At 41.2% G+C, this 16,627-nt stretch overlaps 1 protein-coding gene across 2 annotated transcripts in view; it reads left to right on the top strand.

Moving 5' to 3' along the window:
* The window catches only part of rgs12b (regulator of G protein signaling 12b), a 43,247-nt gene that overhangs the window by 5,359 nt on the left and 21,261 nt on the right, over positions 1-16,627 (top strand). For both annotated transcript variants that reach the window (XM_038714299.1, XM_038714298.1), the window contains one exon: positions 2,877-2,998. In XM_038714299.1, the coding sequence (XP_038570227.1) occupies positions 2,877-2,998 (122 nt within the window). The remainder of the gene's footprint in view (positions 1-2,876; positions 2,999-16,627) is intronic.

Here is a 16,627-nt window from a genome sequence, read left to right on the forward strand (position 1 = left end):
GCCCAGACTTAGTACAAGTGGATTGATAAGTTATTTATCCACACTGCTCCAGTATCAAATCATGTATTATGCACTAGCCAGACATCTGCCTTCACCTGAAAACCACCTGTTTCCCACCGTAATGAGACCCAATGTAACTGCAGAGCAGGCTTTAGACTTGTTTTAATGGCGTAAATGTGTTCGTATAGTGTTTGTTTGATTTAGTTAAAGCCCTTCTTTGTTTACATTTGTGACAAATGGTAAATGAGAACTGTCCAACTATTCCGATTGAGATTAAGTTACAGTTGAATGCACTGGCTGCATTATTTTGCGTGAATAATAATAATAAAACTGGCAGTTCATTGTTTCCAGACAATAGAAAGGAAGACTAGATTCCTTCTGCATTAACCGCTCTGCTCATACAGTATCATAAGAAGTATGTAGGGAACAGTTGCATTGTCTCTGTCTACATTTGTATATTAGAAAAGTACCTGGGATAGACTATTGTTTCCTTATATTGTTATATATTGAGGGTGGCTGGTGCTTCCCCAAGTAAAACTTGTGGTGGTCAGGCTCCCAGTGACCCCCAGGGGACAATCAGAGGAAGTGTTTACAAGGCCAGCAGCAGGGTAGATTCTGACATTGACAGGAAGGTGGATTTTAACCCCTCTGAACAATGTTCTCTGGCTGTTGTGGCAAGCCATGATTACCGGTAGTCAAAATAAAATGGAGATTTCATTCTACTGCAACAAATGTGGCTTTGCTGTATTGATGTAGTAATTCTTCGGTCCTTTATAAGTAATACTGAAATTGAAGTTACCTATTGTGTATAGGTAATACAGTATAGGTTGCATTATCCTTAATATGTTTTAGTGTTTGACACATGGTGGCACTATTTCACTATCTAAGCCTCCATAAGCTTTCTGCACTCTAATGAATGTCCATGGGAAACCAGTTTTCATTAAAAAAAGCTATACATCTATCCTGGAAGTCCATTTGAACCTGAAGTCCATCTGTCCACAGATGTCCACACTGACATGATTTCAGTCTACTTCCACACATTTGCGTAATTCACTGTGGAGCACATTTCATTAAACTGGTACTGGTGTTGCTTTTACAAGGAATAATTGGTAGATGTGTGTAGTTTTTTATGTTGATGTTGTAAACAGGAAGGATGCCTCTTTTCTGTGACATTGATAGTGTGTGTCGGGGGGGGGCAAGATCAACTGCACAGATAAGAGCAGTGAGTTTTCCACTAAAACGTAGTGCTCTTGAGAAGCTCTTGTGCAGGCACACCCAAAACAACGCCATCAACGCTGAGTCAGATCGACACTTTATCATTTCCTTTTTAAACCAGATCTCTTATAAACCTTTTGCTCACTTTCAGCTTCATTGCCATTACAAATAAGACTTAAGACTGAGCATGGTCAACAGGGGTCACATGAGAATGTTTGCATCCACATTCGTAATTGAGTGTTCAAATCTGTGTTACACACACACACACACACACAGATGCAGGGTTGACTCTGTATCCAGGCAACAGCACTGGTCATCTCCTGTTGAAATGCCGACAAGACCTGCTCCTAATTAGCCAGTCAGATTCACCATGTGTCACAGTTTGGCCTCTGGAGCCTGTCACCATTGATTCATTGCTCATTAGTCAATGTGGGTCCACTGATACACACTCTCACCTACTATTATAAAATGCTATTTGTGAGAGGAGCGAAAGAAGCAGAATTTTTCTGTTGTTCTCCAGACGAAAGGACAACAGCTGTTAAAAGGCTAATGGTAGACTTGTGAAGGCAACGGAAGACTAATTTTCTTCTCCTCTTTGGTTTACAGCACTACTCCATGTGGTTACATCATTGTCAGATGGGTTTGGACAATAAATCCTGATGACCCAATGACTAATTTTCTTATGTGCACATTTTAGGGCAGTTTATGGCATCATGTAACAGCTGGCCAGTTTTAACTTCATTCCAGTTGGTGGGTTTCCACTGCAGTAGTCCTTACACAATTGTTAAACCATCTTGAATATTCTTTGCACATACTATCATTATTAAATGGAAGTACATTTAGTGAACACAGTGATAAAACTACCTAAACCATATAATGCAATCCAGTGCAAGAGCGCAACATACTACTTCCTCAGATACAGTTCTGTAACCGCTGTTGTTATTATGTCTGTCCCGTTTGTGTGTCAGTGTGAGTCTCTGTGCTTTGGCTATGGCTGAGGGGTAATTAAAGTACTATCTGGTACTGCAGAATGGACATGCCTGCGTCTAATGTGGAATTTAACATGTTAACAAATTTAACATGTTGTTAAATGTGTAAACTTCAAGCATGTCTCCACAAATCTCCTCACGTAAGCTTTCATGTAAGTCTGTTTACAAGTTGTGTTGTGTCTTTATTTAATCCGCAATTTTCAGTGACAATTTTCTACGACACCTGTTGCACCCCCCACACACACACACGCACGCACGCACACACGCACGCACGCACACACACACACGCACACATACACATACAGACCAGTCTTAGGGTGTAAGAAATAGTAGATTTCTGTTTATTTATGTTCTAAATTAACAGAAGCTTGTTTGGTTTGGATGGTAGTTTTGATAATTTAGATTTGGATAGTGCAAAAAATGGCAAAAATGATGATGATTTATCGAATGAGAAGTTTTGATGTAAACCCTGTGTGGATAAATTGACCACCACATTAACAAATAACTTAAGACCTTTTACACAGAGACACTCACTACTACGTTTCCTTACCTGGTCTAGGGATTAGAACTAGCAACCTCATCACCAGCTTGCTTCTGTGACTTTTAGGCTACTGCCACTCCCACCTGTACTGTATTACACAGCATATGAAAATGTATATATTTTCTCTCTTCAGGGCGGTCGGTTTCATGGTCTGACCATGGGCTTCCCTCCTCTCCCCCAACGCTCCTCAGCCAGACGCTCCTTTGGACGCTCCAAACGTCTCAGCCTGGCCCGCTCTCTGGATGACCTGGAGGTAAGAGCGTATTCACACACACACACACACACACAGTTATACCTGCCAACAAGTGTTGAGTGTTACGGCAAAGCTCATTCTGACCACTGTGTTATTGTCACATTTGAGCCACACGTGCACCATCCATCTCTAATAATAGCAGCACATACACATCATACAGCCTCACATGACACGTCAAGCCCTCTTCTCACATCACCGTGGCAACATACACACAGTCATGGAGAAAGCCACTGTATAGAAAGAGCCTAGAGACATTTACAGACTGGTATTTATGGCTTTGGACTAAGATGGCCATACAGCTTTGATAGCAGGGAATTACTTAACATTAACTGAGATTACTATTTGATATACAGTATGTAGACTTACATTTAGGTGTAGAAGTATTGCAATGTCTGCTGACTTGTTGCAGTATGGCTACACTGTTACTTCCTTGTAGCTGCAAGAAATTACCTGGTATCCAGTCATTTGAGAGCCATGAGTTTTGCCTAACAATATGCCTATTTAGTTCTACTGTACAAGATTTTCTAAAGAGACAGTCTGCAGAGGCTGCTGTTGTAGTAGGGCAGGAACGATACAATAGACCGCTATCATGGCTCCCACTGTAAATGCCCTTGAGGCTAGGCTTTGCAGAAGGTTATATTTATCTTAAATGTACTAGGATTTAAATATGTGACATTCCATTTCCAGCAACATCGTTTTTTCTTAAAGTGAGTGAAAAAGCAGCTACTTAACTAGCTACAGGATAATACTGTACATTTAAAGTTAAACTAAACCGGAACATATACAGAGTGTTATTCTCATCATGGTATCTGACGGTTGGCGAGACCAAAGCAGCCCTGCTGTCTGTGAGCATGATTCATAACAGTCGTTTTGGTCCTACGATAGAGATCAGAAGAAAGCTAAATGTTTCCGCCGTTTAGTGGCTACTGAGGCACCCTGGGAGCAGATAAGCAGGTCCCACACTGTCGCTTCAGTAGTGATTTAATATACATTTTTGGCATATTTCCTTTATTGGAGAGCACACTAAAGAGAGACAGGAAGCATAGCGAGAGGGAGCGAGACTGGGAATGACATGCTACAAAAGTCCTTGGCTGGATTCAAACTGGCAATGTGGGGGTTTTGAATTAGTGGACACAATATTATTTTAATTACAGTTTAAGCTGCTGTGTATGGTTTTCTGATAAACCTGATGAAATTCTCACATTTCTCAAAAGGGAAAACCACTTGCAGCCCACAAATTCCTATCGTTGCTTGGCTTCACCTCAAACTGTAATTATTTTCTATTCATAATGTTATTGGAACGTGGTACTTACAACTTATCTTTCATAAAATTATATTCATTTTCTTTTAATCACAATACAAATAAAAACAAAAAGGATTCATCATCAGGTGGTGGTATCCGGAGCACCAGTACATTTGAATTGCCCACCATTATTTGTGTTTCATACTGGGGTAGATCTCTCTCTGCCAGACCATGGCAGGGTTTCTCTCTTCTTTTCTCCTCATCACCCCCCACCACCCCTCCATCCCTCTCTATTCTACCTTTTTCTTCCGGTCGTTAGGCCTTTTTCTCTTCCTGCACATGCGGTAATGTCCACAAACAGAGAGGGCTTTGTGTTGTGAGAGAGGGGAGGAGAGAGAGCTTGTGGTGTGTGTGTGTGTGTGTGTGTGTGTGTGTGTGTGTGTGTGTGTGTGTGTGTGTGTGTGTGTGTGTGTGTGTGTGTGTGTGTGTCTGTGTGTGTGTTGATGGTGGTAGGGGTAATGGGGTTCGAAGTGTTTGCCTGCACTACTAATGAGCTCTGATGAGCAACAAGCTGACATTCCCCTCGTTACTGAGGCATCAACAGTGTATAGACACGCGCACACACACACACACAGAACTGATACACATATATACACGTAGAGTCAAGCATGCACACACACATCCCTAATCAGTAACACACAAACACATCGATGCACGTAAGCATGATTGCACAATAACTTCTTTCTCACACACACATCTTGTTAGCTGTTCCATTTAAGATTCTCCTGCAGCTTTCACACCTCATTCTGCAGTGTGTGTGCACAATACTGTATGTATATATGTCTGTCAGAGCTTGAGGATTTTTTTGTGATGCCTCTGATTGTAGAGGTTAACCATTACACAACCCCCCCCCCCCCCCCCCCCCCCCATGCACACACACACACACACACACACACACATAAACAAGAAAGCAAACAGACAATGTCTTATTACAGTAGTAAAGGGAAGGAAGCTATGCTGTACACATCTGCTCTCCTCCAACTGTTACAAAAAGTACATACAGAACTTTGACCGAAAGCACTAATGCTTAAAACCACAGAATGCTATTTTCAACCAGATGAAAAACAGCCTCACATGCAGCTTACTGAATTAGCCATTTCAAACGACACAAGGTGATTGAGGGTCCAATTGGTCCCACCTGTGTAAGCTATGTACTAAAGTAAGACTGACAAAATGAAAACAGGCACAAAAAATTATTCAGCGGTTGAATGCACAAATGTAAGTACCAAACAATGCACGCAATAGCTAATTGCAGGGCTGGTTGTTGTTGTTTCCTCCATGAGCCGCAACATAATGATAGGTGGAGGAAGATGAAATTTCTCTCCAGTGGAGCTCAAGTGTTTGTGGGAAAGACAATTCCATTGAGGTCTCTGCAGAACAGCGAAGATGTTTCACCTGTGCAGGCAGTGTTTTTTTTTCTGGGCATCTAATTTGCTGTTTTCTAACAAAGTAACTGTTTCATTCTGCTTGTAGAGTTGTAAGGCATTTTGTTGATGGATACACATAATGTAAAATTCTAGCAGACACGACTGATCAATTATACTAAACTAGATGTTAATTGTATCAAACCCCATTTTTGATGCTATTTATGGCTCACATTTTATCAGCAGTAACTATGTATGTGCATTCTGTAATTGATCTGGTCTATACAGTAGTATTTAATGTTGGTGCTTGTGCATTCCCTGCGTGGAAATGATGCCCTTACTGGATGTGACTGCTAAAGAGATTCTATCTGTCTACCATTATTTCTGTGTTGGACGATGTTGTAATATTTAGTGTTCTTTATCAAAACAATGTGATAGAATGAATCTATTGAGGCAGTGGCATGTTTGCTGTGCCCTGTGGTCGATAGATGTGTCATTTTGAACAAAATTCAGTATTATTAAAACGCACTTGCAATTATGGTGTTGCCAAATGCTTAGCACTGATGAACAGGAAAGGAATAAGTGCTGCTACACAGGATCTACAGCATTTTACTATAATGGATTTTTTGTGCAGTTTTTGTTGATTGCCGATGTTTTGTTTATTTTTATTTTTCTTCTACATCACTGATGTGACTTTGTGTGCTCATGTGTTTATGTGTTCACTTGTTTTTGCATATCAGTGCGTGTGTGATAGCTAATTGATTTAGATCCCTAATGTTTGCTTCTTCCCCACTGAGACAAATTTAGAGTGTTTTACCATGGGGAATGGTGGGAACTCTCAACTGATCTCACACACAAACCCAGATCAGGTCCTCTGACATGCACCGTGCTCCGAGGTCAAATTTTGTGCAGTGCAAGTTCATTAGTATTTAGGATAGGATTAGGATATGTTTCCCCACAGCTCCGTTATTATCATTTAAAAAAATATTATAAATTGTTTTGCCAAAGAAATGCTGATTGCGCAAAACAGTTGTAACAGATAACAGATCTCTTCCTGATGTTTTTACAGTCCAAAGAATGGGGGACAAAATCACAGTCTTTGTTCTGCACAAAAAAATGCATTTTAAAGTTCAGCTGAAACTGGTATGAGGATTCAGAAGTCTGAGTTAGTCAAAACAAGTCTGGGCGCTGAGCAGTATGCCTACTGCCTGTTGCAGCTGCTCTATCTTATCTTGTCTTCCAAATTCATGGTCATTTTAGTGCAGAGTTCCCTCTTTCTTTTTCCCCTGGAAGTGTTTCCTTTCTGAGCTGCAGGACATTTTGTACTAAAAAGGTTTTAAAAGATTCCCACTTCATCTGACCAACTGAAACTTTGGTTAAACTTGGAATGGAATGTGTTTTGGGGTAGAACGAGGGCTGCGTAGCTTCACTTTCAATGGACTAGCATCAGGAGGGCCAATAAGGCTACCAAAAAGGCTAGTCAGTTGGCCTTGAGTTAAACGTATTATTGATATGATATGTTATGTATATGTTATTAATAAGTCAAGGGCAAGGATTAAAATGACATTGGTGACCAAACAAAGCCTGAAGAATTTAATGTTTTAAAGGAGCGTGTTAGCAGTTTAGTATTGCACTTCCCTAAAGTTTGAGGACATGTGAGAAACAGATTTAAAAAAGGTCAAATTGAAGCAGCAGAGGCAGAGAGATCCTGAATTTAAGTTTTAATCAACATCTCTGCCTTTTTAATCCCCAAGCCTTTCCCTTATTTATTCATACTTCTTTCCACCTCATATCCCAGTTTGTAATGCAGGTTTTCTGTTAAAAATGACTCACGCCCTGCCGAGATAATAATCCTGATGACGTCACCATATTTTTCCAGACTTATGAAAGCGCCCTCGGTTGCCACAGAATACATTAGGCTATAAAACTGTTACAGACTGAGACAAATAAACATATCTTTATGTGTAAAATTGGTAGAGTTCCCCTCCCTCTCAACTGAACAGAAATATATAAATTCTACCAAACATTTATATATTGTCTGACATGGTTTTTACAAGCAGCCCATATAAATGTTGAAAACAGGTGTAAGTGTTGTGCTGGGAACAAGTCAAATAGACACATGAATGAACTTTGTCTGTAGTTGTCCAGAGCTCCTATTATACAGTACATTATTATGTGAAAACAGGACCTGAAAGTGTTTTGACGGTACTTCAAAACACTTCCCAAAGCTGTTTTTAAAGTGACATTCTGCTGAGCCATATTGTGATAAAAACATTGTGTTCCTGTGGGTTGGCATTAAATGTCTGTATAATGCTCTCTTGGTTATTTATCAGTGCTGAGTATGAGCGAGGTGGTGCTTCACCTGCTGTCCTCACCCCTGGGCCAAGTGGAGTGTGTGTGCATGTGTCTGTGTGGGTGGGTGGGGTGTTAGTGGTGTTACCTCTACTGTGTGTCAGGACATGTTGAGGAATGCAGCTGTTTCTTAGTTCAGTTGTACACAGCTTAACCATTTCTACAGATATCAATCCTTGCTGTCAACTGGAGGATCTCCCCGTGTTCTTTACATATCTCTTTCTCTGTCTTCCTGTCTGCTCTGTTGTCTCTCCGTCCTCCAGGAGAAATCATTACTAAATGCCCAGCGCATCTACCATTTGTCACTGTTTTGCTTTTTGTCCCCCCCCCCTCCCCCCCCATCAGGAATGTCAGTTTACTCTCCTTGCTCCAGACATGCATGGCGCATACTAAGCAGATGAAGAGCACTGAGAATAACTCATTCAACTCAGCGGTGGTTTTATGTGAGGGTGTGTGTTCCTTAATGGCAAAGGGGTCTCCCTCTATAGCCATGCCTCCACATTTGTGTGTGCGTGTGTGTGTGTGTGTGTGTGTGCGTCTCTCAGCCCACAGCAGTGTGGGTGGAATAGAAATGATGTGAGGGTGGGTGGAAAAGCAGAGGAAGAGGAGGGGGGAGAGCAGAGAGGCAGGGCGAGGGAGACGATAGAGAGGGAGGAGAATGGGGGAAGAGAGAGAGGACGATAGGGAAGGGGAATCTAGCGACAGCGACATTCTATAGCGGTTTGGGCATTTGAAAGCCATCAGGCTTTGCCGCTTCGTCTCTCTGTGTGCACACACACACACACACACACACACGCGCACACACATTCAACAGCTGATGACAATGTGTACAGAGGGAAGGTCTCACGTGCAGTGCTGAGGATTTACTTGTCTCTTCCTTCATGGAGCAGCAAAGTTTGAGCGTTGATTCTGAAACGGCTGCTGATCCAGTGAGTAAACGAACTGTGCACGTGTGTGAGAATTTGATTTGTGTTTGCGTGTGGAAATTTGTGTGTGTTTGTGTGTGTGCGCGCGTTTGCTGTTCCCTATTTGATCCCACTGATGACTCCCTTGCTTCTGTCACATACAGCATGCCAGCAGTGTTACAGAATCGTGACTGTTTCAGACAGACACTGCAGGAGCAGATGACATTAGTTACAACATACAAATGGATTTCTTGTTGGCTTGAATTTAAAACCTTTTCAAACTCTTGCTGGCGATTGTGAAGTGTCATATGTATAAACAGCCTAATTAAACCCCCGGGTTAATGTCAGTGTTCTCTTTCTCTGTTGTTCTTGTGCATCTGTCAATTCATGCTAATCATCCAACACATATTTATTTAGGTTAAAAAGAATTAAATGTCCTGAAACTTTATTTGTAATGCCCATCTCTGGAAAGACAGATCATGTGACCTGTGCTGGCCAATCACAAGGGAAACCTGTTCATTCTTTGGTTCAGCCCATTAGATCAGTTTAACTTTAGAGAATGTATTTATTTTTGTCCCATGGGTCTTAAAAAATAGTTGTTGAATAAAATGTGTAAATGTGATCTCCTATTGAAATATCACCATGCCAAGTAGTTAGTATATGTCTAATTGTACTGTGAAAAGCCTACTGTAAATATATGTTAAACTAAATGTATAGATATATTCTAGTACTAGTTTACGTAGTGGTATGCAATGAGACCATGGTGTCCAAAATATTGGATTTATGTATAATAGGTCAGTAATTGTGTGTGTGTGTGTGTGTGTGTACATATACTATTTTGAGTGAGGGGGTTCTGACACTTTGGTGGAAAGCAGCACACAACATTATTTCACTAAACACAGCAGTGAGAAAAGAGCAGCTTGCAAGCCCTCTGACCCAGCACACACACACACACACACACACACAGACAGACACAGACACACACACACAGACAGACACAGACACAGACACACACACACAAAAACTCATTCACATACCAAAACAGTGAATAAGCACACAACCAGACACCCACACATAAGAACCTGCATGTGTATATTCTCACTGTGTGAGGGTGTGTGTGTTCCTCGTGATATCCCCTGGGAGCAGAGTGTGTTGGGGCAGGGAAATCAGATGATGAGACAGGATCAACGCTGCTCCTGTACATGAAACACCTCAGGAGGCCACAGGAGTCACATCAGACGTAGCTCCAATTTCAAATAAACACAAGAGCTTGTTTTTATCTTCATCGAGTGCCAGATGGGTGCAGTTTACCACATCAGCACAATCAAACAGTGTCATGTGATAAGTCAGTTGTGTATTCAGTTGACTCATAGATGAAAAGTGTGGACAGAATTATAGAAGAAACTTACCAGTTGTAGTTTGTAGTAGCTGTTAAGCAAATAACCTGTCATGTTTCTTTCAATCAGTCTGTTGATGAAGGTCTACTCGTGACCACTGTTCCTCTCCACTGGTGCCATGAGTCATTATGACTTTCAAGATTCTTTCCCTTTTTAGCATACTTTTGCAGTGTTTGTGACTGATGCAGCATCAGCTACTGTAAGTCATAAGTTTAAAAAAGCACCAACACATGCAAGTCATACTAAGTTGAGCATCAGGTAGAGATCTGACAGTCACACTGGTTTTATAAGTGACTTATCAAGCAACATACACAAAGAGGCCCATTAGTCACTTCCTGAGTTGATGGTGCACTAAGCACAAACTGCACATCTGTATAAAATGTTTCTGTTATTTTGGCCAACACATGTATGTTGACTTTTTATATATAATTACAGGTGTGTGCTGTATCTGTGTTGTTGCCAGTAAGGTTTTGACAGCAATTGATGCGAACACAGTATGGCTCATTGATCAGGCTGATTGGCTAACTCATTATTTATTCACCATCTCACATGAAAACTGGTACCATAGCAGTAAAAGAAAATCATCTGAAGAAACCATATGTTCTGTCCTTCTGTGCTCTATTCAGTGCCTCACCTCTGTCATGACAGCAGAGGGCAATGTTGAGTTTTGTTGAAGAACCGTTCTGGTTCTTTGACAGAAATGTTTTAGAGGTGAACTTAATACAAAGCCTTCTTTTTTAAGTATTTGTTACTTAACTGTTTTGTTTCTTAACTGTTGATTTAAACCAAACCACCTGTTGATTCCTCCTGCTTTGCTGTACCTTGTCTCTATCCTTGGTTCCAGTTCCCTTTATTCATTATCTCAATGTTTGAACTTTTAAAATATTCCTGAAAAGTAAAACAAAAACAAAAACTTTTTATAGCACTAACACTTTGCACTTTGTTTCCTATAGTGAAAAATGCTCTACAAAAAAAGCTGTTATTATTATTATTATTATTATTATTATGAATCACCTGCATTTGTTAGTTATTTAATTCATCGAATAAGCCTAAAACGGACAGTCCTGTTATTTTATCTATAAACAGTTTCCTAACTGAATTTCCAGAAAATGTTACAATATAATATTGTATTGTTTATGCAAAACTGCATTGAATCAATTATTTAGTGTGTTAGCATGTTCCAAACACAGACAAATAACATCTACAAAGACAAAAATCACGCAAGGTAAAAACAACCAACAGAGACATGATAGTACAGCAGCTGACAAATAAACACATTGTGAATTTACACACACACACACACACACACACACACACACACACACACACACACACAAAACAAAGTAAACAAAGCTGCTTGGCTAGACCACAGGAATTAGGTTAAAGGACTGAGACATGAGAAATCTCTTCTTTTCTCCTGCTCTCCCCTCTTCCTTTTCTCACCAGGATGTGGACTTAGCCAACTTAAACTTTGTCATATCCCTCTTATCCTGTGTGGCGCCCGGTACTTCTCTCTTCTCTTCCGTCGACAGATATGTTTTGGACTGAACTTGAGCACAGGCTACTCATACACCACTCATTGCTCTTCCTGGCCTGTCAAAGATGTGAAAGACCAGTGAGCTGTTCTAAAATTGAGAACGTAAGGTTTGAACTGTGGCTTTACTACCTTTGCATTTGATATGATTAGCTGAACCAGGCAAACATGAAAGTTTTCAAAATTATGGGTCCACTGGGTGGGCTCTTCATTAGAAGCTCTGATAATTAGGGCGTTGGCAGTGCCTTCAGCCCCTGTGTGTGTGTGTGTGTGAGTGTGTGTGGTGGAGGGGCTGAGTGCTGGAGCAGTCCCCAATGTTGCTATGATACAGGGACGTGGAAGGTTAACATTAACTTTAACAACAATATGGCGCTGCATCTTGAGCTCTATGGCCCCAAATGGCACTTGTGGTGCTGAAAGGAGGGCAGAGAAAATGTCCTGTTTTGGGCCAATAGTCTTCAAAGTGACACTTTTTCACTGGAAGTAATTGTAATGTAATTGCAGTGGACATAGCTCAAGTACCTCTTAGATGTACAATGTGTAATTCCTAGCCACATTCTCCAAACAAATAGGGGGCAACATTTCACTATGGTCAAGAATACTCAAAATACGACCAAACTGCTGAAACTCTTGAGTTGGTTAAATAACACTGCTATCTTATAATCTTCATGTGTGCTGTCGGCCCTATAGTGTACATTGAAGCTTGCTTATCTCAGTTTTAGCACGACCATAGTAGCAAGTACTACATTCAACTTGATTGACAAGCCCTTCTCATGTTGGATTGAGGGCAGACTGGACGCTACAGTGAGTTACTATCGTCTCTTGAAGTTCAAGTGGTATTACAGCTCTTGATGGGCCGGGGCTACTGGGTTAGCATGCTAACTTCAGCAGACATCTCTGCAACACAATACATAGACGTCTTTGACATAACATCAAAACGGTTAGTTATTCACATTCTGCTGATCGTCGGCGGTTCAATCCCCGGCTCCTCCAGGCTGCATGTCGAAGTGTCCTTGGGATACTGAAGTTTACTTGAAGATACTGAACCCCGAATTGCCCCTGGTGTCTGTTCCACCAGTGTATGAATGTGTTTGAATGTTAGTTTCTGTTTGAGCACTTAGGCTCAGTGTATGAATGTGTGTGAATGGTGAATGCAGATGTAGTGCAACAGTGCTTTGAGTGGTCGAAAAGACTAGAAAGGCACTTTACAAATACGGAGCATTTACATTTACATCGTGTTAGTTCATTTTTTGAATGTTTTAAACTAAAATTCTGGCCACATCTGCATTGTGCCTTTTAACATTTGCTAGTTATGTTTCTAGAGTGTTCAGCTGAACTCTTTGATGTTTTGGATTCTTCTGGGTGGTGCCACATCCTAGGAGAAGACAGTTTTCAATAACTTGACAATTTTATATGCAAAACATTGAATTTCACTACAGCAGGGTTTGGCAGCCCTACAGTCCAGTTCAGAGAGTAAAGATGAGTGGAAACACTTATAAACAGTTGTTGTTTGTTAGGAAGAAAACACAGACATGGACAGTCTCATATAACAATTATGTCGAAATTCCTGAAATAGAATATTTATAATTGAGCATGTACAAGCTACTAGACCAGAGTGCAGCTCAGAATCAGTTACTTTCTACTGGACTCAGACCAGGTCAAACAGACACACTCATACAGACAAGTGTTTTCCTGTCACTGTACTGTAAATACCTGTGGGTCATCATAGTCAGAGACAGTGGTGTCAAAAAGACAGACTGTGGAGGTATCGGAGAAGGTGTAACAGAAACTCTTACTTTTTTTTTGCAAAACAGGAAATTCGGGGGAACAAGGTGTCGGCTCAAGGCCATATGCACAAATTCAATTGCAGCCTTTGTGTGTGTGTGTGTGTTGAAGTAGGCTGCTCTGTCCTGTGAAGTGCCTTTGTTTGCTTCAGCTGACCTTTTAACAAAGCTGCAGATATTTCATAAATTTTTTTAAAGCAGACACCAGGGAATAAAGTCTTTCTCTCCTTCCACTTCACTCTTTTTATCAAGCAAGGAAGATAATTAATTTCTTAAATCACTAGAAAACATCCGACACAGTTGAATTGGATCACACCCAAACCTGCCCTACTGTGATTTGAACAAGGAGGAGTAGGAGGAGGGTGGAGAGATACGGGCTGTGCTGCGCCGTGATTGGCAGACTGACCTTTGTTCCCTCCTCCTTCTCAGTAACTGCGGCCCGCTGGGGGCGTGTCACTATGGAAACGGAGCCGTGTGTGCTTGTGTGTCTGCGAGAGAATGGAACTTCCTTGTCAGTCTGTCAGCTAAGTGTGTGGAGGAGTGTGTGAGAAAGAGAGGGGGAGGTACATTATGTAGTGAGAGAAATAGTTTGTTAACAGTGAGATATACAGTATATTTACTTACTGCAGCTTTAGCAGGTAGTTGAGGCTAGTTCTTAGGTGTGTGTGTGTGTGTGTGTGTGTGTGTGTGTATGTGTGTGTGAGACAGACGTGCTAAGGCATGACTCCATCCCAAGTCAGCTGTCTGCATGAATTTCTTTTGCTGTAGATAGCTCCTGAAGAAGCGTCTGCGTGTGTGTGACTCTTTTCATGTGTGTTTGTGTGGTTCAGATATGTAGATTGAGGAGTCAGTGGGTTTCCTCCTGTTTAAGAGGAGAGCAGTATGAGCCTGAGGAAGAGGCTCTCCTTCAAGCGAGTCTGGAACTTCAATACAGTGAGTAGTATGCAAACACACACTTAACAGTGCTTTACAAGTGGTCTGCACAGAGAAAGTGCCCAGCTTGCCATACTTTTTATAGCAGAAGGAGAGACTTACCTACATATTTATTTAAGTCCATAGAAGCAAACTTAACTCATGCTGGATTCAGAATATTCAAATATTATCTGATTTATAAGTCAAAGTAATTTAAATAACAAACCAGAGTCTGGCTGTAATGCTGCCAAAGTGCCACGAGTGGAAAAAGTAAGAAAAAGCAGCACTTTTCCTGACATTAATTTTGAACCCCAGCTTTGGCTTTCCTCCTGTGCAGTTAATGACAAATATCTGAGAAGGATGGAACAAGGAAGAGGGAGAGAAAAGTGCAAGTGAGACAGGGACAGATGGAGGAAAGAGGGGACTATTACCTACAGCAAAGAACGCAGGGAGAAAGAGGAATCCATTACCTTCAGACCAAACAACAGTGAAGACATAGTGGCCAGAGACTTTATTAAGCTCACCTGCAGAGGCCAGGTCAACGATGGTTGTGGTTAATTAATTAGTGGTGTCTGACTGTGTGTGTGGGAGAGGGAGAGCGAGTCTCCTGTATGTAAATGCTGCCTGTTTTTAATGTGTGAATAAATTACTAATATGTGCAACAAATAACTTGATATGACAAAATGGTCATCTGCCATATTGCACATTGATATTCACATATTTTCCATATCTGTATCGCCCAGGACTAGTATATAGAAAGACAAATGGAGCTGAATGAAGACAAAATAGAGGGAGAGGACAGGGGCTCTTTGGAAATACACAATACAAAAGTTAAAATGAACAAGTCGTCCTGGTTCTGATGTTTTAAGAAAGAATGGAAGTGGTGGTGGCAGGCTGGGAAAGTGTTCTTTAAAGGTTAAGTGAGACAGAAAGAAAGACAGACTTTGAGACGGCTCTAGGCTGTTTCCCTTCCTCTTAAAGCCAGATGTGTTTCAGGCCAGAGCGGGAGATAGAGGGGAAGAGAAACAGAGGTAGAGACGGGGCCAGAGATTGAGACAAATGGAGGCAAAGACAGAAAAGGGTTCTTTTTTCTTGCCTCTGAGAGTCATATGGTTTGTACATTTCACCTCGAAGCCTCGTCTTGTGTGCGTGTTAAAGAAAGTGAGAAAAATAACAGCTGTGAAGACAATGAATGAGCTGACTAAGCTTTCTCATTTCTTGTGAAATTTCAATTAATTTAGTAATTCGACTGGCTACTGTGAGTGTGTTCAGACAGAGGTATTTAATCAGATTGTATTGAATTTACATCTTGGTCCCTCATCTGTCTGTGTGCGATCAAGGCAAGGAGCCAAGTAAAACAGACATTTATCACGGACTCAGCCTCTGAGTCACATCTCCTGTGTGGCTCTTTTGTAGGGAAACAAACTCTATCTGCATTCCTTCCTTTCATAGAGAGTGGATATTGATTCCTGAATGCATCGCAAGGGATTTAGGGCTTTATCCCAGAATTGCAGAGAGGTTCACAGAGGATTTTACTTTGGAATAAAAAAAGTTTTGAAATGTTTGAGGAGACGTTGAGATGGTGAACACATAGGGTCCATTGACTGTGAGTTTGTTTGCTTATTCATTGATTTAGTTATGTTTATGAAAATCTTCCTGAAAATCTTATTTTTTTCAGGAAGTGATTAGATTTGTGCAAGTCGGTCTTCTTCATCTGAGAGTTGCATGGAAAGCAGCTGCACCCCCCACCCCCCATGCTCACACCTGCGGAGCCTCATTTGACTCATTTCTGGATCATTGGAGCCTAATCAGCTTGTTCGCATCATCCTTTCCTCTCTAAGTTAAGCTATGCTAAGGCTAAGCGGTTTTTAATGGTTGCCAATCCTGGCAGGGTGACTCTGGTCTTCTCAATGGCAGCCACTATTCACCTCATATTCAAAAGTAAACACACAGGCACGCACACATTGAGACTGTTGGCGCAACAGCTTCCTCCTCAGCTGGGAGTGAGTGTGTGTCTGTGTGCAGTTGGGAAATCTGTGTTGTGTATTCTAAGTCACCTTTTAAGGACAGAATGTGTG

This window comes from Micropterus salmoides, unplaced genomic scaffold, assembly GCF_014851395.1.
Source record: "Micropterus salmoides isolate LMB-PRFRI ecotype aquatic unplaced genomic scaffold, ASM1485139v1 Ms_hic_scaffold_12, whole genome shotgun sequence".
Lineage (NCBI taxonomy): Eukaryota > Metazoa > Chordata > Actinopteri > Centrarchiformes > Centrarchidae > Micropterus > Micropterus salmoides.